At 42.9% G+C, this 23,005-nt stretch overlaps 1 protein-coding gene across 17 annotated transcripts in view; it reads left to right on the top strand.

Annotated features, from left to right (window-relative positions):
• Positions 1-23,005, top strand: part of DENND2B (DENN domain containing 2B) — a 154,271-nt gene that overhangs the window by 107,414 nt on the left and 23,852 nt on the right. For all 17 annotated transcript variants that reach the window (XR_005953430.1, XM_041414971.1, XM_041414981.1 and 14 more), the window contains 9 exons: positions 611-759; positions 3,325-3,540; positions 5,804-5,900; positions 6,827-6,871; positions 9,098-9,282; positions 9,907-10,016; positions 11,572-11,641; positions 17,600-17,677; positions 20,433-20,573. Coding sequence is in view for 16 of the 17 variants with exons in the window: in XM_041414971.1 (XP_041270905.1) it covers positions 611-759; positions 3,325-3,540; positions 5,804-5,900; positions 6,827-6,871; positions 9,098-9,282; positions 9,907-10,016; positions 11,572-11,641; positions 17,600-17,677; positions 20,433-20,573 (1,091 nt within the window). In the remaining variant the exon portion in view is untranslated. The remainder of the gene's footprint in view (positions 1-610; positions 760-3,324; positions 3,541-5,803; positions 5,901-6,826; positions 6,872-9,097; positions 9,283-9,906; positions 10,017-11,571; positions 11,642-17,599; positions 17,678-20,432; positions 20,574-23,005) is intronic.

The raw sequence follows: 23,005 nt of genomic DNA, 5'->3' as shown, positions 1-23,005 counted from the left end.
GACAGAACATATTTTAAAGAATGCTTTGAGGATGCAGGATAGTTAGGACAGAAATTCTCCTTTTGCCTTTGCAATTTTGTCTCTTAGCACTGCTGAGCTGGAGCGTTTATTCTTTCTTTGCCATCTCTCAGGAGAAGAGAAAAATGAAGGTTGCATCAAATAAGAATTGTCTTACTGTGTGTAAGGGTGGTGTGTTGAGCACAGTTATTTATTGGTCTTCATTTCACCCCCCCGAGTGGCTGTTATGGATTTATAAAATCTACTGATACACTTTCAAGAAGTTAAGTGCCTTAGCTTTTATATATCAATAAATTTTCCACAGCTGTGGATGCTCAGAAGCACGTCTTGTGAAATCTTCACATTTTAGTTAAAAAAAAAAAAAGGGGGACAGTAAAAAAATCCAAAGAAACTTGTCGAGCTCATAGCCAAGTTCTTCTCCAAATACTTCCAGCTGCAGCTAGAGGGATGAGTCATGCTGAAAGCTGAGGAGCTTTTCTAAAAGCCTTGGTTCACATGATTTTTATTTTTTTTTTCTAATTTTACATTCCTGTCTGTTTTTCTTTCCTTAAAAAAAAAAAAAAAAAAATCCCAAAAAAACCCAAACGTGCAGGCGAGTCACCCAAGGAAAACCCGTACGAGGATGTGGAGCTGAAAGGCCGTCACGGGGGGCGAAAATCCCATCAGCTGTCGGAGAACTCTCTGGACTCCCTGCCCAGGATGTGGACGCCGCAGAACAGGAAATACCCGGCCGCTGCGCAGGTAAAGGCGGCGCGCCGCGGGCGGGCTGGAGCCGGGCGGGAGCGCAGCGCTCCGGGCTGCCCCGGCCTCGCAGTGCCCCAGAATCCCTCCTCTGCTCCTTTGGGAATTAACTCCTGGGCGGCTGCACCCCTTAGGGAACTGCCTGTGCTGCCGGGCAGGGACAGGAGCGGAGAGAGAAGTCGGCTGCTGGTTTTGTCCGTGTGGTGTTGTTGCACGAGGGCCTGGTGCGGCGCTGCTCGTGGGGAGTTGGTGCTGTGGCAGGTTTATTGTAAGAATGCCAGGTAAAAGCCCTGACTAAATACATGAATAATAAAATAGTCAGAAAAACCTGAGTGTCTGCAAATAACAAGTTTGTATACATCGTGTTTATAGCATTAACATGAGGAACTCAGCACACTTTATGAATTTTCCAAAGTAAGCCTGTCTGCAATTAACAAGTTTGTATAAATCGTGTTTATAGCATTAACATGAGGAACTCAGCACACTTTCTCTTTATGAATTTTCCAAAGTAAGCCTGGTTTTTTGTGAACACCATGAAATACCTGGTTGCTTTGTTGTTTATGGGATCACTATGTTCATAAGGAAGAATATAAATTTCAACACATACTTAGTTTTGAGATACAAATTACTCTTTAAAGGAACTTTACTCTGCACTGAATTAACAGAAAATTCGCAGTTGAACAAACTGCGAGCATCATGCAAGCATCACAATACAAAAGAAGCATCACCAGGATTCTTAGTGTGCTCCTAGCAAATCCCTTCTAAACCAGGGGTGACTTCAGTAAAGCTGCTGGAAAAGGAACAAGTGGAGAGTAGTAATCAGGCAGAGAAAGGAGAAACAGGCACTGCATTCATGAGGATGATACGGAAATGTCCCTCATAGTGGGACATGGTGCATAACAATTATTTCAGGCTCTGTGTGTGTTAACAGGAGTTGTGTAGCATCCAGAGGATCCCTCAGGGTGTGTCATTAGGCTGGGAACCATACAGATCCATAGGAAGATACTGGCCAGTGTTCTCTTTAACAGAGGGTTACCAAAGAATTTACAGATTTAAGTGCTTTCTGTAAAGTTTTTCAGTAAATAAGAACTCTCTGGTACCCTTTGCAGCAGGTCTGGCTTTGTTCTGGGAGCTTCTCTTTGAAATGCTGCTGGGAGTGCCCTGACAGGAGTCAGTCCTGCCACAATTGCACTGTCATTGTGCTGATATTTAAAATGAAGAGACACTAGGAGCAGGTCAGATTTGGGCCTGGGTAATTCGCCAATGACCAGAAATAGAAAAGTCTGAATTTCCTCAAGAATGGTAGTTTTGGCAGTGGTTTATCACCCAGTTTTTCCATCATAGCAACAAAGCTGGGTTAGCAACATGACATTTCAGACATGGATGATGATAAACAAGATGGAAGAGATCAGAAGGTCAGCAAGCTTCCAACAATCATCTCCAAAAAGAATTCCAATTTCAGTAAAGGAGAGGCTGCCACCAGTTTTCCTGGTGTGCTGACCTGTGGTGTGCAGAGATCTCAGAAACACTGGTGGTATTGTCATTTTGAATACCCATGTCTTTTCTTTTCCCACTGATTCTTTTCAGAATTTCAAATTTGAGTTTCTGAAGTCATCAGGTATGAAAGGAATGTTTGATGATGACATTGTATTTGTGATGCAACCCCTCTCCACAGAAACACCTGTGCTTAATCCCAGGTGGGATGGCACTGCTATCTGTCAGCCAATAAATGGGACATTTATTGCTGCAGGTTTATAGCTTGTTACAGAGCTGATAGAATGTTAATAAATGCCAAATGACAGATGCTTGACCCAATAATACTTTTTCTTGGATGTGCTTGGGAACCTTCTTTACAGTGTTTGTGTTTGGGAGGAGAAGGCAGGGACCTGGAGCTGGGCAGAGCTGCTCCTAGGACTGCTCCAAAAGACCTCCAGTTTTTTAAAGACAGATGTTACCTGGTGCTTAATCCTTGAGTGAGATTTTTCCCTTTGCCCTGTAGTGATAACAGTTTTGTGTTTTAAAGGCAATTTTTTTGGAGTGTTGGGAGAGTTGTAACTGCATCTCTGCTCGTTGTCAGGTCTTAAAACTTCTTAATATCATGAAAATAGAGCAAGCTTGATTTTTCTACTTTATTTTTATTGAATGAAATAGCATCAATTTGCTATTTTAGTTATTACTTTTGCACTGAATTAACATTACAATGAACTGTGGGGTTACTCATTATTTTCACTGCTGCAAGTCAGAGGAATGGACCAGGCCTGTTGGGTCAGTGCTCTGCTGTTAGCCAAGCCTTCAAGTTAGATTTTAGGGCTCACAGAACTGATGGGATGTGGGTGCACGGAAATGTAGCAGGTCACAAACGGTGTTGTTTCCTTTGAACTTTAAAGTCTCGGAGGTTGACCCCTTCCCTTCACTGTGACCTTGGCACACATCCTGCGGAGTGGTGGCTCCCGTGGCACAGTGTCCCTGTGCAGCCACCACTCTGTCACAGGTGGCAGAGTGTGCCACCAGGTGCCCCAGGCGTTGCCCAGAGGGGAAGAGCTCAAGCTGTCCTTGTCCCTGCAGCTGCCCTCGAAGGCCAGCAGCCACTCCCTGCGCGTGGGGAACTGGTCCGAGAGGAAGAGCCACCGCCTGCCGCGGCTGCCCAAGCGGCACAGCCACGATGACATGCTGCTGCTGGCCCAGCTGGGCATCCCCTCGTCCCCCTCCAGCCTCACCGAGGACAGCCTGAGCACCGCCAGCGAGCTGCTGTCCACGCGGCGCGCCAGGAGGATCCCAAAGGTACCGGGGCGTGGTCAGCCCTGTCCTGAGGAGAGGTCACCTGGCTGCGAGAGCTGGGGGATTTCTGGGCACCTGCTGAGTCTTATCTTCTCTGTGCCAGGGTGGGGATTAAATGCACAAGGTGGTATTTCTTGTTGGGACTCAAGATGTTTGTTAGTTCTTATCTATAGCACAGTCTCACAGAGCGTGAGTTCTACAGCACTTCACTCTAACAAACTAAAAATGGAGCCCCATCTCTCTGTCTACAAGGCTTTTTAAAAATAAACTATCCTTATCCAAGGATAAACTAACATTTTAAGGATATACTATAAACTTTCCTATTATTTTTACTTTTAACACAATAACCAACCACCCATGGCCCGCCATGAGGACTTTTTTATCCAATTACACAAAACCACCCAAACCCATGAGGAGGAAGGTGAAGAAGAAGGACCGGGCACTGCCCTAAAACCTCCATTTTGCTTTATATATATTACTATCTTCTAAAACCTTAAACTCTACGCTTTCCACGTTTTCCAAATGTGATATTACACATTTCTATTCAAACTACACACCCATAATCCCAGTTCTGTCATTCAATTTTGGAAGCCTTCTCCATGACCTGAGGTCAAATGCAGTGTTCTCTTGGGGGGTCACTGCCTGTCAGCACAGAAATTCTAAAATTCTCAGTAAACAGGGTTCCAACAGCCAGCCTTTAGCCGTTGCTGAAAGCTCTTTTTGTACCCTAAAGGAACATTTAGATCAAAATCCCTTCCCTAGAAGTGATAACTTCCAAATTCTCCAAGAGGAGCAAACATCTGATGGCCATCTTCACACAGAATTGATTTTAAGGCAGTTCTGCTTTCCACCCTCTTCTTGAAGCTCTGTGGACCAGAGCATTGCTGTATATATAACTTTAAGATTTTGAATGGGTGATGGCCTAGCAATTATTATTTATAATGTGCAGCATCATCTGAAGTGGTTTATTTCCCCATCGTTTGTTTCCAGGAAAATAACTAATTGGCCTAATAGGTTTCCCTTCATTTACTCACAACTTGATAACCATCCTATCAAGTTGTGAGTAAATGAAGAATAACTAATTGGCCTAATAGGTTTCCCTTCATTTACTCACAACTGACCCTATCCTGATAACCATGCTATCTTGATGGATTTGACGTAACACTTAATTTTTCATTTTTCAAGGAGTTTTTTGATTCAAAATGGAATGTGAAAAAAAACCCCAGCCACAAGACAACAACCAGAAAACCAACAATACAATAGCAACAGAGAGGGGGAGAACTGCCAGTGTGCTTCATTTTGGCTTGTGAACAAAGTTGATTTTTACTGTGTATTCAACTCTTTCCTGTTCTTATTAAAGAGCATATTTTAAAGTACATGGCTATAAATACTGTGACTAGAGGGAGATTTTTATGTTTCTATGAATTTGTTGGAAATTCTTTTTAAGGAGGAAATTAATCCTACATCCTTAATATTTACTGTATTTTTACTTTCTTGGAATATATTGTTATACTTCACCAGTGGGCACACATCTCTGGAGGAAATCATAGGGTTACTTACAGAGTAACTTACTACCTGATTTTGAATAAAACTTGGAAAATTTGGCTGTTAATTTTGTACTTTTTTTTTTTTTAATTGAAGGGACAGATATTTTCCTTAATTGAAATTCTGATTTCAGCATAGGAATGTTCACAATTTTATTGCAAATCTTGTGATAATTTCTGTTTTCTTACTATTTTACCTTTCAAGATCATGTATTCCTGGAGAATATAATTTTTTAAATTAAGATAGTTATTGGAGGGAAAACCTAAAAAAGGTTTTGTTTCAATCTGTGCTCTGTTACTGCCCTTCTGCTGTGTCTATAGCAAATTGCATCCTTTCTCTCAGTTTATTTCTCTCTGGAAGCTGAGGTGAAACAGCTTTTGCAAACTGTATTATAGTTCTATGAAGAAATCTGCTGTGGAATTAAATACACTATTCCTGACTTATAAAACATCATGAAGATTAATTGCTACATATTTGTGACTCTCCCAAAGTTATAATATTCTGTTTAATGTTGAATTCGTAGTAATCCCAGCCTCTTGCTGAAGACAATAAACACAAGTCATCTCAGTAATATTTCCCATCATCTCAGATATTTTTGGGGCAGACAATTACTATCTGCATTAGCTGATCTAGCATCCATGTTTTGTTTGAATACATTGATAAAAGTCTCCTGGCAGAAAAATGTTTGGTCTTACTGATTCCTCATTTTCTTATTTTGCAGCTTGTCCAAAGAATCAATTCCATCTACAGTGCAAAAAGAGGGAAAAAACGACTGAAGAAACTTTCTATGTCCAATATTGAGACAGCGTCCCTACGAGGTATGGTGAAAGTGTCAGGGTTCAGTGAATCCATTTGGATCCTACAGGATTAATCAATTTCCTTCTTTCCTCCACATCTATCCTGGACTCTACTTAGTTTAGAACCTTTTTCTGTGAACAATGATAATTTTCTCTCTGCAAGAGGAGAAAATGGGGATGAGCTAAAAAGAAATGAGATTCTCAGTATTGTGTATCTTGTTAATCCCATGGTCAACTCGACTTACCCACCTTCTACAGTCCATATTTACTGTAAGTTTTGACCAAAATTCACAGTTTTGACCCTGGAGTTCTTGCATGCTTTTTCCTGGCACTCAGTGTGTAACTCACCCTGTGCTTCAGACTGCTTCTGGAAAAACAGGGGCCAAAAAGGAAATTCAGGCTCTGTTTGTATTAAGAGTACAACAGGGTTTTCATCAAGAACCCCTCAGTAACACATCTTGCCATAAGGTTACTTTTGCCTGTTGACTCTAACTCAGTTTGGTGAGTTCTGGTGATTGGGAATGTTGTCCAGGCAGACAAAGCTCATAAAGCTTACTTTGACTTAAGTGCTGAATAACTTTTATTAAAAAAAAAAAAATTGAAACCTGAAAACAAGAAGGGAAAGGGTTAAGACCTATTTTCCAAATGTCACTTTTGCAGCTCAGCATAGATGGGGATTCAGTGCAAACAGTTGCTGTAATGGAGAATGAATTTTGCCCTTTCATCAAAATGAAGTTCTTACTCTCAAGCAATATTGAAACTGAATCCAAGGAAAACACAATCCAAGGAGTCATTCAAACTGTTTATTTCAAGGTATTTTAAGACTGAGGAGAAGTGCATGTGTGGATCACAAGGCTCAGAGATAGGATTCTTCCCAGTTGCAGCACAGCGAACTGAGTTTGTTTGCTCTGGTTTTGCATTAACTGATGCCTCTGTATCCTCTGCAGATGAGAACAGCGAGAGTGAGAGTGACTCAGATGACAGGTTTAAAGGTAAGGGATCAGCCTTCAGTGACTTCTCATTAGACCCTGTCCCAGACCCTGTCAGTGTATGTTCTCCTGCTGCTGCACATTGTTCCTGTCCATGGCCTATATTCTCTACAGTTTCCTAACTCCATTACTGCAAAACTCTCAAAGTTCCAACACAGGAGCATGAATGTGGAAAGGAAGGACAAAATGGGCTGTGAAGATCTAACAAGGATTTGGCAACTGTATCATTTAATGAACAGGACCTTTGATAGATGGGCTTTGTCAGCCACTTCAGGGTTGCTGATCTATTCCAGACTGACTACTGGGTGCAGGCTTAGAGGGATGGGATTGGATAAAGATGCTCCTTTCTTACTCATATGCTGCTTTCAGTGTTTACTGCTTGCTCCTGTTGGAGTCAAGGATCTGGGTCTGATCCAGCATTGTGGTTCTTACACTCTTTTGTAAGTCTGCAGTCTCCAAATTGTAGAAATTCCTTTATCAGCACCTGCACAAACTCTGCCTGAGCCAGGCCACTAAATTAGTCTCTCCTTTTCTTAAGTCCTGGTACAAAAAGAGTCCTATAAAAAAGTTGAAGACAGCAGCAACAGATTTCATTACTAAAAACCCATCATGTTATTAGTAGGTGAGGGGTAAAAAAGACAAGTGTTTGGAGCTATTACAAAATATGGGGCAATCATCCATGTCTACCTACTGCAGATGATGCCTGCTTGCTGAACATGCAACAAAACTTTCTGGAAAACATTGTCTTAGGGAAACAGATTTGTGCCAGATAGCTGGTGGTAAGACCATCCAAAACAGGCTGTATGCAACATTGTACAGTGATGTGGGGAAAATGACTCCTTGCTCCTATGTCTGCCTGTACCAACCCAAAAGCACTTGCAGTTCTGTTTCTCTTTGTGTCAGAAAACAGAAGGGTTGCTTGTTCTCGCAGGCCATGAAAGAAGATAGACAGGGCCTGGCCCCGTCTTGTTACTGGGGGGATATTCTGATCTCCCTGGAACCTGGGAGGCTTTTCCCCCATTGCTGTGGAACACAGGATCTTCATTCTGATGTCTCTCTAGCCAACTGTTCCTGAGTGACTTTGTGTTTACATTGATGCTCTCAGGGCACGCTGAGCTGAAGACCCCCTGCCATGTGTAGCATGACAGGACTCACTGGGTGCCCGTCTGCTGGGGTCCCTCTTTGGTTTCCCCCCAGAAAACGTGGAGCAGTGGCCTGCAGTGTGGGGCTGCCTCTAGGCAGGAGCAGGCAGGTTGTTCTGGGGATTAACTTCCCCAGTTGTGCAGTCACATCGAGACCCAAGTGCTTTATCAAAATAATTGTTATTTTTTCTGTTGAACCAGATGTATGAGGGCTGGTCATCAAGGGCTTTCCTTAAGTGCTTATGACACCTAATTTCCCTGTCACAAGAGCCAGTCAGCCTTTGGAAGCTGTGGGCAGTGGCAGTGAGTAGAGCCTGAACGGTTTGAAGTGTGCTGCTAACAGTTCCTTTGCCATTGCCCAGAGATCCTTGTGTGAAGAGCTGGGGAAGAGCATGCAGGGAACTGCTTTTGCTGAGCTGATTTTGGTTTTTTTTGGTGTAACAGAACTGGTAGTGATGTTAATGACCAGTCCTCCATAGATGTCAAGCAGCAAGTCACTGGATCAAGGCACTTCTTTGCCTTCATGAATGACCATGAATCTAAGATGATCCCTGAACTGAATTAGCACTAACAAAGCAACCCACAGCAAGGCAATTGGCATATCTTTCCTTTCCTCCCTGTCCCTCTTCCCTGAAGTTTATTCCATGGCTTGCCTTATGTGGTTTGTAGCAAAAAGCTGTGCTGTGTAGGGGCAGGGCACAGAACTTTGTCACTAGGGTGAGCCAGGCCTCAGATGTGTCACCCTGGAGGCCCCAGTGCATTTGCACAACCACATAAGGGTTTTTAATCCAGTCTTATGTGTGAAGAAAAGCCAGACCTTTGCCATAGTAGCAGTTATGAACTGCAAATCATTTCAGACTGAGTGTTGCATAACTTCAGTACTTGGAGAGAGTTTTGATTTATGGGTGCAATTAGTGAGGGAGACTACAGGTTTGCTAACTAGAAGGTTTGATTTTGAGAGTATGCTTGGAATAATACTCTGGCAAATTGAAAGTGCTTTGTGAATGGCTGTGGCTTACACAAACACATTACAGTCTCAGGTAATGATCTGTCTCTTTTTTTATTCCCTTGTCTTTGTAAATGCCAGCTCACACCCAGCGCCTGATGCACATCCAGTCAATGCTGAAGAGGGCTCCAAGCTATCGAACCCTGGAACTGGAGCTGATTGAGTGGCAGGAGCGGGAGTTATTTGAGTATTTTGTGGTAGTGTCCCTGAAAAAGAAGCCCTCTAAAAACACTTACCTCCCAGAAGTGACATACCAGTTTCCCAAGGTAAAAGAAGAATTCCTATTTACAGCTCATTCTAAGATCAGTAAGGTGAATAAATGGAAAAATGAATAGAAATCCAGTTCTTAAATGGAGCTTTCAGAATTGTTCCAAAGCAATCTGTTACAAAGCAAAGGGCATAGAAAAGGTAACTGAAAGCTTTCCTTGTTTTCAAATTTATCTTTTCCAGAGCTGGAGAATTTGGCCTGATGGTGGATGCTTTAACACTGTTTAAATTCAGTTTCTAAATATTTCACTTTTAACTCATTTTGGCTATTATTAGGATTTGTTCCAAAACTCACTGAAGTCAATGGAAAGACTTTTGCTGATCTCTGGCATTTCTCTTGTGCTCTTGTAGCAGAAAGGTATTTGAGTTAGGGCTGTGTTTTAAGTGGCTATCATACAACAAAGGAGTTTCAGACAGTTGAAAAAGTGTAAAACCCCAGCAGTGATTATGTCTTTTGTACAAGCACCTATAAGCCTGTCCTGGAGTCGTGTCTCTCTCTGCCAAGCACAACTACAGGACAATCAGATGTGCCCTGGCTCTCCGAGCTGCTCAGTGACCCTGCCCCTGAGCAGGGCTGGGAAGGGACACCAGGGGCTGACTGAGCCTCTCTGTTCTCCCGGCAGCTGGAGAGACCAACCAAGCAGATGCGGGAAGCGGAGGAGCGCCTCAAGGCTATCCCGCAGTTCTGCTTCCCTGACGCCAAGGACTGGCTCCCTGTCTCTGAGTACAACAGGTGAGTGCTCCAGAGCTGCTCTGCACGATGGAGTGGTGCTGGAATGGTGCTGGAGTGCACTGCAACAGCCTCAGCCTCGTCAATGCCCAATTAAGGAAGCAGCAGTTTGACTCTTGGCCACTTTGTGATCAAGCAGCTGTATTTCATTTTTTTTTTCTTTTGAAGTTGCGTGTTCTTTTTCTTTGCTATTCTGCCTGCCTCACAGGCCTGTGTGGCTGAGGGGAAGAGGCTTGAAGGTTCCTCTGAGTGCTAAACTCAAAAGAATAAATGGAAGTACTTAAAATAAATCTTAAAAAGGACAGGGCCCTGCCCACCCCCTGCCCTAGTCATTTACTTCAGAGTGCTTATCTAACATTGCAGGTTATCCCTTCATTTGGCTCAAAACATTGCTGCCTGAGAACTGTCTTGGAGCTGTGCTCTGTCCTCTCTTCCTTCCATTGGAGATGAATGACTGCAGGAGAAGGGCAAGGAAAAGGGGAGCCAGGCTTGCGTTTTCTTTTTCCTTCAAAGTGACCTCAAAAAAATGTATAATTTTTTTCCTCTGCATTGATACATGAGAGCTGGTCGATCCAAAGGTGTAGAGTAACAGGATAGGCAGAAGGGATGGAATTCTGGAATGAATTGTGTTGGAAGGGACCTTTAAAGGTCATCCAGTCCAACCTTTTCTGCCACGAGCAGGGACACCTTCATCTTGATCAGAGCCCTGTTGAACTTGACCTTGAATGCTTCCAGGGACAGGGCATTCACCACTTCTCTGGACAACCTGTCCCAGTGTTTTACCACCCTCACTGTAAAGCATTTCTTCCTTTTATCTAGTTGGAATCTACCCAGTTTTAGTTTAAAACCATTACCCCATGTCCTATTGCTACAGACTCTATTGAAAAGTCTATTCCCATCTTTCTTAGAAACCCCTTTTATGTATTGAAAGGCCACAATAAAGTCTCCCCAGAGATATCTGTAACTATACAAACCCTGGCATTTCAGCACCAGGAAGTGTTTTATATAACACCATTTAAAACTTGCAAAGCAGTCAGGAATGTTTCACAGCCCATGCACAAATCCACAGACCCATCCCTTTACCTGTACTGTTGTTTTACTGTAAAACTGTTGTTTTGCTGCTCTGTCACAAATGGTATTTATCCTAGACAGAGACATAGAATGAGTTGGATTTTGGAAACCTGTGTTGTTTCTGGATTAGAAAATGATTTCTCTACTCTCAGAGCATATTGAAGGTTCTCCCTTTAAGAACAAAGCTCAGTCCAAAGACAGAATTGAACTAAAGGTAAAGGAGCATTGGAATACTGCCCTCAAAATCTGATTCTCATATTTCTTCTGCAGTCACTGACACTCAGCAGCCATCTCTTCTGATGAGACAGCTGGGTTGTCCCTGACTGTACTGCTGCCAGAATTGTTCCACAGAGTGTGTCCTAATGATGAAGACCTTCCAGTGGGTAGCATCTCTCACTTGATGAGTGTCCCTTGCTAAGTGATCTACCTTGTAGCCATGCAGTAGTACTGCTATAATCTCTACAATGGGCAATTCACTTTCTCCTAGTGAGACCTTCTCTTTCATGCTGACTGGGGAGGATGGGAGCCGGCGCTTCGGGTACTGCAGGAGGCTCTTGGTGAGTACATCACCCTCACTTCAAAGGGCAGAATTCTCTTGAAAAGGATCTCAAAACTACAGTCTGAACTGAAGGTGTCTCTCATGGTTTTGAAAGGAAGCAGAGTTTTCTCACTCTGAAATCTGGAGATGTAAGGGGATCAAGTTGGAATAAGAATTTTAATCAGATAGCTCCCAAGGTTTGTAGCAAATTCCTGAGAATGTGGAAAGTTTCTTGTGTGAGCACTTAATAAATTCTTTATGTTACATACTTTCAAGCACAATCAGAAATACTACTACACTGGAAACAAAGGCAAAGCTAGTATTTCTAAATATTTGTGAGTAGTGTTTATCTCTTAGGCAGCTGCTTACATCTCAAGTGACTCTGCCAGCACCGTGTCATCAGTCTGCAGCTCAGAGCCACGCAACAGGCTGGTGCCAGCAGTGTGGGAAGTCTGGTTTTTCACACAATTTTCAGTCTCCATGACCGGGGGTGGTCAATAGGTGAGGTGGGGAGTCTACAAACAGTGTTGTCTCATCACCTGGAAAATCCCTGGACACTTGATAAACTGAGAGCACAGCAGTGTGTGTATTGAGGGGGAGGAGTCTGCTCAGAGGCTTGCAGAGTGTGTTAAGGGAAGTGGAGCACAATGCAAAGAGGGATTCTGGTGTCCATCCTGCACACCTGATGGGATGGCAGCAGAGCAGAAAGCACTTGGTTGTCCCTGCACTGGCCTTGCACCTCTTGGATAGGTTTGGAGCTGTTTGTGAGTGGCTGGGTGGGGAGCCATGGCTCCTCTATGTTCCATGGCTGTTGCCCACACTGGGCTGGGGAGCTTATATGGATATTGGATGCTGCGGGAGTCTTTGGCTGACTGTGTGCCAAATGACTGTCCACAGCAGTTTGTAAATAGGTCCCCCCTCTCTAAGAGTAAGTCACACTGGCACTTTCCCCTCCCTTCCCTTTCTGGCATGATTTCCCACCTTTTCAGGCAGGGAACACCTGCCTTCAGCAGCTTCCAGCAGAGCAGCTCCCTCTCACTGGCACAGCTCCCTCTGTCCTGCACTGCTGGTTCTGCCTGACCCTGCTCTTCCCCTGCTCTGTGTCCATGGCAGAGCCCTTGGCGTGCAGACTGCAGATGCTCTCTCTGGGAGGTTTTGCTGTGTGTGGTTCCTCTATTTCTGAGAAGTTTCATTAAGCTAACATAACAGAAAGCTTGTTTATCAGTTCTGAGGGTGGTGTTTGCCATAGGTAGCATCACAGGGACTCTGCATAAAACAGTGTGTCGCAGTGGACCACAACAAGGCTGATGTGTGGGCAGGAAATGTCACTGAAGGCTTGTGCTGCAGTAAATCTAGGGCTGGTCAGGGGGTAACTCAGGGATGAGCAAGGAAAGCACCTAGAATTCATCCTTGCTGCTGTAAATAAGCATAACAAGATGTAGGGCAGCAGTACAAATCAATTTTTTTTAATGAGTTGTCATTCAAAAGGATAATAAAGTCTTATTTGGGAAAAAAAAAAAACAAAACTTCAGAAAATGTTGGTTAGAATAAAATTATGGATTGTTTTCACTCTACCAGGTAAAGGTGGTTTGAGACTTTTATCTTTCTGAGAATGTCAGTACATTTGTAATCATGCACAGACTGTGATGATGTGAAATGCAGAATGGTTGATCCTGGACCATGTTGAGACTGAAATAACCAGTGACAATAAAAGAGATTTATACACAGGAATGTTGAATCAGTTTTTCAATGAAACAGACTTTTTTTACTCATTTATAGCTCAGTGAAATTCACCCTACATTAAGGACAACATAAAAATAGAACACTGACTTTCAGCTGGTGCAAAAGATGGCTGAGTATATTAGGAAATACCAGGAACAGAATTAAATCAATAGTGCATGTTTTTATATAATGGTGTTTTGAGACAGCATTGGAGATTTTTATCCTCCACTGGATAAGGCAAAACTCAATCAAATAGCAAAAAGAAAAAGGGAAAATAAGTTTGCTAAATCTATCTAATAATTATAAAGCCTGTTATAAAGCAGATCTGCTGCTGCCACCTTGGGTGATCACTTAATTCAGGTTAATCTGGATTCCAAACCCTGGCACAGAGAAGCTGACACGTCCCATCCTACTGGTCCAGCCTCCTCAGCCAAGGAAAGGAAGGAGTGATGCCAGTGCACTTCACCAGCTGTGCCCTTTGTGGGGCAAATCCAGCCATGCCCTTCTGAGAGCCATACTGGGTTTCAGAAAGAGAGGGGATTTTGGAAACTGCAGAGAAACAGCTCAGCATTTCCTCTGCCTGTGGAAAAGGCAAAAGTGGCAGAGATCATATTTTTTTGGGTGCTGCAGCCTCCTCCTGTCCTGCTAGGAGCAATGTGGAATCCGGGTATTTACCTGAAATGCCTTTTCCATAGGATTTGGAAGTGTAACAATTTCATGTCTTCTGCAAAGGTTGGTGCATGGTGGGACAGCCTCACTGGGGTCATGAAACCCCCCTAAAATTCTTATAAACTGCTCCACTTTAAGCCAAGCCAACTGCTGTGAGGCTAATTCCTTAGAAAATGTTCCTCAGCTGTCCTGGTGGGGGATGTTCTTGTAATACCCAGCAAGAGGTGTCTCACACCTTCTGGTGCATTTGGCAGCCTCGCTGGCAAAAGCTCTGTGGCTGGCTGATCCTGTGAGGGTAGCTGGCTGCTCTTCTGCAGGGTCTGCTGTGCAGATTCCTGCATTTAGGAAACAATTATGTTTTGTCAGCCTTCCTCTCCTTTGGCATGTTGTGATATGAACAAACTGTTCCACTTTTTTTCTTTCAGATCTCAGATTCTTCCAGACCTTTTCTGGGGTCTGTGTGCCAAAACTACCTCAAGGGATACAGTGACAATTATGTTTTGTTTGTTCTACAAATCCTGTACAGTATCCCCTTTAAACGTATTTATATTGTTTTGTTTCATTTTGGAACAGGATTAGAATGGAATGTAACCTATTGTCCCACAGCAGACAATCTGCATTTCCATAGATAGCATGACATTTTCCAGTTACATCTTGATACCTCCAAGGCAATTCTGCAACAGCTTTTCTAGTGAGTGCACATGTCAGCAGCAGAGATGATTTGGGCACCCTTGCAGGGGCTGTTTCATCCTACACCTCCCCTCCCTCTCACATAAAATTTGATCCCCCACCACTTTTCTAGGCTAAGACAAGCCAGCCCCAGGAGTCCGTGGAGGAGCAGATGACTGAAATGTGAAGTGTGTACCTGAAAACACAGAAAGCACTTGCTAGGTGGGACTAACCTGACATCCTGCATTTGCTGGGGGCAGGAGAAGGGCATTCATTACAGTGTGAAAACAACTTTTGTGGGATGCAGACTGTTTATGGAGCTGCAAAAAGCTCATTGGAAAACCCTTTTTCTTCTTGCTCCCTTCCATCGTACCGTTGCCAAAGCAGTTTGACAGCCCTGCATACATGGAGTGCTCTGCCACCCAAAGTCCATATTTTACAGAACAAGAAGTCTTTAAGAAGTGCTTGTTGATTTACAACACCCACAGTTTTCTCATGGTCAGAATTTGGATTAGCCCTAACAAGGAATCAAGAGCCTCCATAGAAACTGATTTTAGCCTCCCAGTGTTGGAGTTGTTCTGATTCCTGGCACCACTAAGGAATATCTCTGTTTCTGGATATACTGGCTAGTGCATGTGCTTTGCAAAGGCCACTTTCCTCACACAGCTCAGTGCTATGACAGAGAGGAGATCTTTGAAGGCTCCGTGGAATCCAAGCACATGGACAGGGAGGTGAGATTTGAAAGAGAAAAATGGCAGGCTTAGTTTTTGGAGCAAAAGCCTCTTGTTTTTCCTGCCAAAGATTTTGGAGTGGGCTTTAGTCAGTAATATTCAGATTAAACTCACTATGAAAAAGATTGCCCTGAGCCACGTGTGGACCAGCCCAGATGCACAGCTTGGCTTCTCCACCTCAGCCAAGTTCTTGTCAGTTTATGTTCATAATTTTAGACAACTGTCCTGTTATCATCAAAAGTCATTAGCATTTTCATTTTGTGATACTGGACTAAGGCTGAAAATATCCTGGGCTCCACAAAAACAAATTGAAAGCAATCAAGCCCAAAACATCATCCCCTCCATCTCTCTTCTTTCAGGAGCAGTGCAGTGCACAAAGGCAGAGCCACTCGGGTGCCTCCCAGCTGGGCTACTTCAGCATTTTGCTGTCCTGATCTGGACCTACTCTTTGTGTGCAGGAGTGAGTCTTGGATGGACAAAATTACTCCAAGACTGTGCAACCACCTTGTAGAGCACAGCTTGCAATGTGGGAGAGCTTCCTTTTGGGAAGAGAGGAAGTTACACTGGTCCTGATGGGCAGACCCCAGTGTCCCCTAGTGACCAGGGAGGAGTCCAGACAGGAGTGTCATGTCCCATAGGATGGTTTGCCTGGGAAAGAAGCAAACTAAAGCACAGTGGGTGTTTCAGATCAGTCTAAAGTGAGATGTAAACTGATGGCTGAGAGGGGAGGTTATGTGAAGGGTTGCCAGTGCTGTAAATTTGAGAAGTTCTGCCCCTCAGAATGGCTCTGCTCAAGGCTTTTGCTTGCTGCTCTTACAGCTGATGTGCATCTGTGAGGCTGTGCTGTTTGCAGGAAAAGGTCTCTGAAATAACAAAAAAGGATGTCCTACACAGTGAGAGCAGGAAGGGAAGAATCACAGCTCCCACAGATATGTAGCCTTTAAGACATTTGAAAGCAATGATATTTCATAAAGGAGAAACTTGGAGTAAGTGCTAAGCAGTTATTGTTTCTGGTCTTATAGATGACCCAGGAATGTGATGTTTTTACTGGCACTCAGTGAGACAGCTCTTGGTTGGGAGCTGTCCAAGGCTCCTGGCATGGCTTCGGCATTCCTGCAGATTTGACACAATGATTTTAACCAAAATCCCACATGCTTGATATAATCACTCAGTGCCTTTAGGAAGGATTTTATACCTAATATGGACAAAAAAGGGCTCTGCTTTTTCAGAGATGTGACGTGTAGTGAGCAGGTTTGGATCCAGAAATAGACTCATCTGTATTCACTTAGCTTTGGTATTTTTTTTGTGGTCTTTATTATAACAGGCAGGCACCTGCTGACTGTCCAAGTCTACAGCGCAATATTCAGGTTTAAAGAGCACAGCTAGCCCTCAGTTTCTCTTGATTGTCATTGCTGTGGCATGTGAATTTCAAACACTCCATGGGGAAGTTGAGTACCAGTACAGCCCAACAAGAGACAAAGTGGAATAGGCAGGGTAGCAGAGTCCAGTATGCTGAGGAAGTACCATTTACTTCTCCAGGATAAATCTTATATAGAATGGTTTTAGAGGATGGTCGTCACAGTTTCTCTTGGGGAGGGGGTAAGAGGGATGTGTATTATTGATTCACGCTTGCCACAGTTTAAATTACATGAATTTCAAGTTTATCAAACAGTTGGTCTGAGGAAGTTCATGGTTTACTCATGCAGCCTGCCTTTGTTTAGGTTGTGAGCTCCCTTTCTGTAGGTTGAGCTCTCTTTGAGCACCATGGAGCGAGGGAATGGGGACCTAAAGCCATCGTGGCCTCCCTTGGTGTTGCAGTTCTCCTCCTGCAGCACACAGCCCCAGGGTGGCCCCACTCCTTGTGCTGCAGCAGGGGCAGGACACAGAGATAGCAGAGGCATGAGTTACAGCCCTGGTTCCATGTGCTTTTATGGCTGCAAGCTGGAGCCAGGCTGGGATGCAGCTCCAACAGGCTGTGATTTCCAAATAGGAGAAGCTCTATCTGCGCCGTTCGGTTTCCTGCCTTATGGAAGAAATATGATGCTTTTCCAAGAGCAGCTATTTGTTGGAGAAGCAAATAGTGAGAGATGTCACATGATGGCCAACTGTGTGGTCAGGGAGAGAAGTGTATTTCCTCATGGCTCCATATGGATGTGTAATTCCCATCTCCTCTTTGCTGTTATCAGCCCAATGGAAAAGGCCCACGCCTACCTGAAGTTTACTGCGTCATCAGCCGCCTGGGGTGCTTTGACTTATTTTCTAAGGTAAGGAGATATTTTTTAATATTGCTTTGTAATTTGATTGTTTACTGACACACATCTGCAGTGATGAACCAGGCTGGAAGAATTCCTTCCTTTGATGGGAGATAACTATTTTACAGTTGCTGTTTTGGATATTCCATCCCTATTATTTGGTTCATCAAAGAATGTCTTATTACTTCTGTGACTGAGGCAGAAATTGATTCAGAAAACATCTGGGTGTCTGTATGATCTGGCTGACCGAAATTTTTTCCATTGTTTTCTACAGCCGTTCTGTGCTGAGCTGTAATTCTTGGCATCCATAGTTTGGATGATGGGCCAGTACCACTTTTGCTCCAACACCCTGTGGAATGATGAGGTTGAGAAAAAAGATTATTTGATATGTGAATTCTATACACTTAAAACTAGGGAAATTTTTTTTTTTCACCCTAGAGTCTAGGATAAAGCACAGATGATCTTTTGATTGGCCCAGTTTTAATTAATTGTGTTTTAATTTGCCAGAGATTTTCACTTCAGGTATGGCAAATCTCTCAAAACTTTCACAGATTTTACCTGCTAATTTTCATAGGAATAAAGTAGAAAAGAGCATGTAAATCATTGATGTTAAATAAAATCATAGCATTTCTATTGTTCATATGATCTAATATTCATACAGAATATTATCTTTAAAGTAGGTTTCAAGTTTTTCTAGATAAAACTTTAACACAAGCCTTGTGTGAAGAACAACAATTGGGCTGCAAATAGTTAATTGCAGTTTTGCTTCTGATGTCTTTCATAAAGCTCTGAAATCAAGGGTTTATAACAGTGTCTCTTAGATGTAAGATGTATCTAAACACAGATATCTGGGAGTGAAATGGAATGCATTGTTCTGGGAGGATCACCCAGCTCACCACACTCGTGGTGTGGACAGAACTCATGAGGCTCTTTGTTTGCTAATATGTTTTTATCTAATTTTGATAGTGCTCTATTTTACAAAGGAAGATTTGGGAGAAGGAAAAGTAAAATAAGTATCTTCCTTACAACCAAGTATCACTGCAGCTGAGGTATAAGGTCAGACAACTGGCCCTCAATAGAATGAATAGCTGGCTCTGCCTTACACTGAGAATGATGAAAGACCGTGGGATATTAAATCTTGGATATTATTTATCACAAAAGCAAAAAGATTCCTCTGTTTCTGTTTAAAATGTTTCTCTTCCTATTTCTGATAACTTTCATTAACTTTGTCTTCCACAAAGCCTTTCCTGCTCACTCAGTGTTGTAATACCTATTGCTGAGACAGACTTGAGAACCACAGATATTTTCACTTCCAGCCAGTTCATTTGGTCATGGTTTCAACAGATGTTTCTGACCATTTTATCTCTTGGGATCTCTGTTCAACTTTTATTTGGTTTAAACGCTCCTTTTATTTGCGTTGTGAAGGTCTTTGGAGCCAGGCATATGACACACACATGACCCCAAGTCCAGCAACAAAATCATCAAACGGCCAATCCTGTGGCTGCAGGAGCACAACTGAGTGCTGGCAGTGTGCAGGAGCAGCAAGGGACCTGGGGCACAGCCCTGCTTCACTGCTGCTTCCCACTGGTTTTGTTTGCTGAGGATGGCTGTGCTGCACATTACATCAAGAGTGAAATCCATGGCCTCATTTATGGTTATCTGCCACTTCCAAGGACTGGAATGCAAGTTATGTACACAGGGCCAGCTTTGCTTTCGTTAGGCCTTCATTATGTCACAGGGAGGAAGGGGAAACTATGCACCAGTGAATGCCTCTGCTGGCATTTGGTGTCACCAGCTCTCCTTACAGGTCACCAGCTTGTGCTTAAGTGTCCTTTCATGTTCTGCTTCAGTGAAAATCATTTCCAAGAGAAACAAGAGAAAATGCCTGGCTCAGGCCCACTAATTCTTGTATGGCCTTTTGCTCTGGAGTGGTGGTTAAAGGATCACCATTGCAGGTCAAACCACTAACTGCTTTGAACCTTGCTTTCTGTCTTCTTTAGCTTTATCATCTATATGCTCAGTCTAATGTGGGAAAACTTAGCTGTGATCTAATTTATGTTGCCCCATGTGACCAAAGAGAGAAGAACATAATAGTCTCCTCTATCTTTAAGAAGTTCCATCTGCTTATTTCAAGACTAGATTGCCTGCTGTTTTATCAAGAGAAAATGACCTTAATGCTGGCACCAGTATGAAGAGCTGGGTGTGCTTCAGGGGCAGCTCATGGTCTCCAGCTCAGCACAGACTGATCTGACAGCCACTGCTGGGACCCTTTCAGGGGCTCTGTCCTCCTACCATAGTGGCAGCATTGCTTTCTGACTTTTTCCTGCCCTCTCAGTTGAAATGGAAGAGATGCTCAGTGCAGAAGAAAGTTTTTCCTTGATATAAATTTCAAGATGTACCACTGAGATATGATGTTGACCTGGGCTGTGATCATGGGATTTGTCTTCATCTTTCTCTCCTTCAGCTCACCCTGTTGTTCAGGCATAATCCCAACAATATATACATCCCTTTAGTCATGTTGAGTCTCCTTCCTCTTTTCCAGACTTGTTAATTCTTCCTTGCCTCTGTGTTAAATAACATTCACAAACAGGCTTCATTTTGTAACAAAAAACCCATGGATTGATGGTAATGAAGAAATACATGGCAGAGGGGACATAAATTTAGATCTGTCGTGTATTTCAGCACACGTGGGTCAAAGGATGCTTCAAAATTCTATGTGATGTTGACATGTTCTGTCTCTCTCACATATGTCTTATTAATGGACCAGATCCTGGATGAGGTTGAAAGGAGAAGGGGAATATCTGCTGCCCTGGTTTATCCATTTATGAGAAGTCTGATGGAATCTCCTTTTCCTGCACCTGGAAAGACAATCAAAGTCAAAACCTTCCTGCCTGGAGCTGGAAATGAGGTAAAAACCAACTGCAAACATTAAAAGTCAAAGCCTTACCCTTTACCTCTCCAGTATCAAAACAGCAAAAGAAAAGCAGGAGGAGACGATCTGTGGGGTGGCAAACCCTCAAAATAAGCAGAGCATGAGCTGCACCACTGTGGACATGCTAATGCTAGTTCCCATTGATGATTAAAAGCCAATTTATGGTTATGTACTTATTATTTTATGTTTATGAATAAGTTGTATGTAAGAAAAGCAGCCAACACAAATGTCCAAGTGTGCCTGGCCTAGTGCAGCTCACAGACTGCAGCATTGCTGGCTTTATCACAGTGATAACAGGCAAGTGGGAGCTTCCCATGCTGTCTGTACCTGAGCACTTCAGCAGCTGCTTGTTATTTCAAACCTTGTTACTGCTGGTCCTGGCCGTGGTAGGAGCAGCATTTAAATGGCTCTCTTTGGTAATAAATACCTTTTAACTGGCTCTCAAAGGAAAGTATGTCATGTAAAACTCTTTTATGTTTTATGTGTGTGTGCACACTTATAATAGATACTATTTCTTTTTATTCCTGACTCAAGTAGCTAGAAGCCTAGCATTAGACAACATGTGCCTTATTGGAAAATGGCAGTATTGATTAAAAGGCTTTTTCAACTTGGGGCTGGCCAGCCATTTACTATGTCAAATTCTGTTCTCTGCATGCCCCTACGTAAGAATAGAGTAGCTCCACTCAGATGGTCAAGCATATACAGGGGATTCATTACTGAAGATAGAAATAGAATTTGTCCCAGTTAGTGAAAGTAGAGAGAAAAAACTCCCCTTTAGGGTTATTTCACCTTCCTTAGGGTTTTTTTTTACAGTGCCTTTGTTATTTTTGCATTAAATTGTATTTTCTCTATAAATGTAATGCCACTGACTTCAATGGAGTGGGCCTGTAATGTATGGTATGAAATGTAAAGGGTTCCTTGTATAAATGACTTGCAAGGCATTTTAAAGTCACCTGCGTTTTCTTCTCTGAAGAGAAGAAACCTCTCTGAAGAGAGGCAACATCTGAAAGGGTGATTGGCATAACAGGGAAAAGAGCTGACAATGCTTTTTCTGTGTGAATGTGACTGGGAGCCATGATCTGCAACTTCTCTATCCTCTGCTCAAGCTTCTGAACTCTCCCAGAGAAAAATATTGAGATAATTCCAACAAACAAACAACTCTCTTCTGGCTGAGCTTTGCTCTCTGTTGTGCTAGTACAAACTCGTTATTTAAATGGAATGCACTGGCTTAATTAGGAACAGAATCTTATCCCTCCATTGTGGCTCCTCTTGCCTAAACAAAGATGGTGATTAATTGGGAAGCAGACAGTGTATTTCTTTGTGATGAGCAGACTGAGGCAGCAGGCTTTGCCAGGCAGCAGAAAACATCCCTGGTATTTGTTGAAGCTGCCATAACTTGCATTGCATCCTACCCTGCAGCAAGATTTTCGTGTTGGCAGGTTTGCAGTAGAATCAGCCCCTCCTGCTTTGGCACATACACTTGATTTGAGCTTGCAGTCTCAGTGCTAAGGAATGGAAGTGGGCACCTCTGCTGATTGTGAGGAGGAGTTAGCCAGCATTTCCAAGGAGCCATTCCTGGTACAGTCACTCCACAGTTTGTTTCTTACTGCTGTTTGGGGCAGCAGCTGAATGATGGGTGTCTATACATCATACTGTTCCTGTATTTCAAAATCAAATCTATTTGATTTATTTGATATCTATTTTTGATACATACTGTTCTAAGAGTGGTTTTCTTTTTACAGTTGTGTGTTACTGATCACAAACAATATCACAACTAAACTGATAAGAACTTATTTTGTTTACAGTATCCTGTGATCTTGAGCATATCCTTAAAACAGTGTTTGTGAGGAATTCTGTAAGGGCTACTCCAGTTAAAACCTGATCCAATCTGCTTGTGGAATGTGGTGTCACGTGCAGGAAAACATAAAACTAGTCTAAAGCAATAAAGTGATGGTGATTTTTGGACATATGGAAAGAAGGTGCATGCATGTTCCTGTTAATATATATTCAGAGATTTCAACATGGCTTCAAGTTGGCCAACTTCTTCCCTTTCCCTTCTGTTTCCTCAAATTCCTCAATAGTCCATCATTTGCTGTCTTGTGCTTCATATTTTTCTCCTTCTGTTACTCTCTTCTTCACGTTATTTTTCCCTCTTCTTTTTTCTGTCCTCTGCCTTCAAGTTCCACACCTGAACATGTCAATTGCAGAGTAAAAGGAAGATATAATAAAGGAATCAAGGAAAAGGCATTTGAGAAAAGGAAGGAGAGGGCCAGAGGTCATGGATGAAGTATGAAAATTAGACTGTAAAGGGATGTCACAACTCACCATCTAAGACCTTGTCCTGACTCCCCAGTTAAGTATATATATATGTACATATCTTTATATGAAAAGAGAATGGTTTTAAACAT

This window comes from Onychostruthus taczanowskii, unplaced genomic scaffold (genome assembly GCF_017590055.1).
Source record: "Onychostruthus taczanowskii isolate IOZ18803 unplaced genomic scaffold, ASM1759005v1 scaffold49, whole genome shotgun sequence".
Taxonomy (NCBI): domain Eukaryota; kingdom Metazoa; phylum Chordata; class Aves; order Passeriformes; family Passeridae; genus Onychostruthus; species Onychostruthus taczanowskii.
This window is presented reverse-complemented; position numbering and strand designations above follow the sequence as displayed.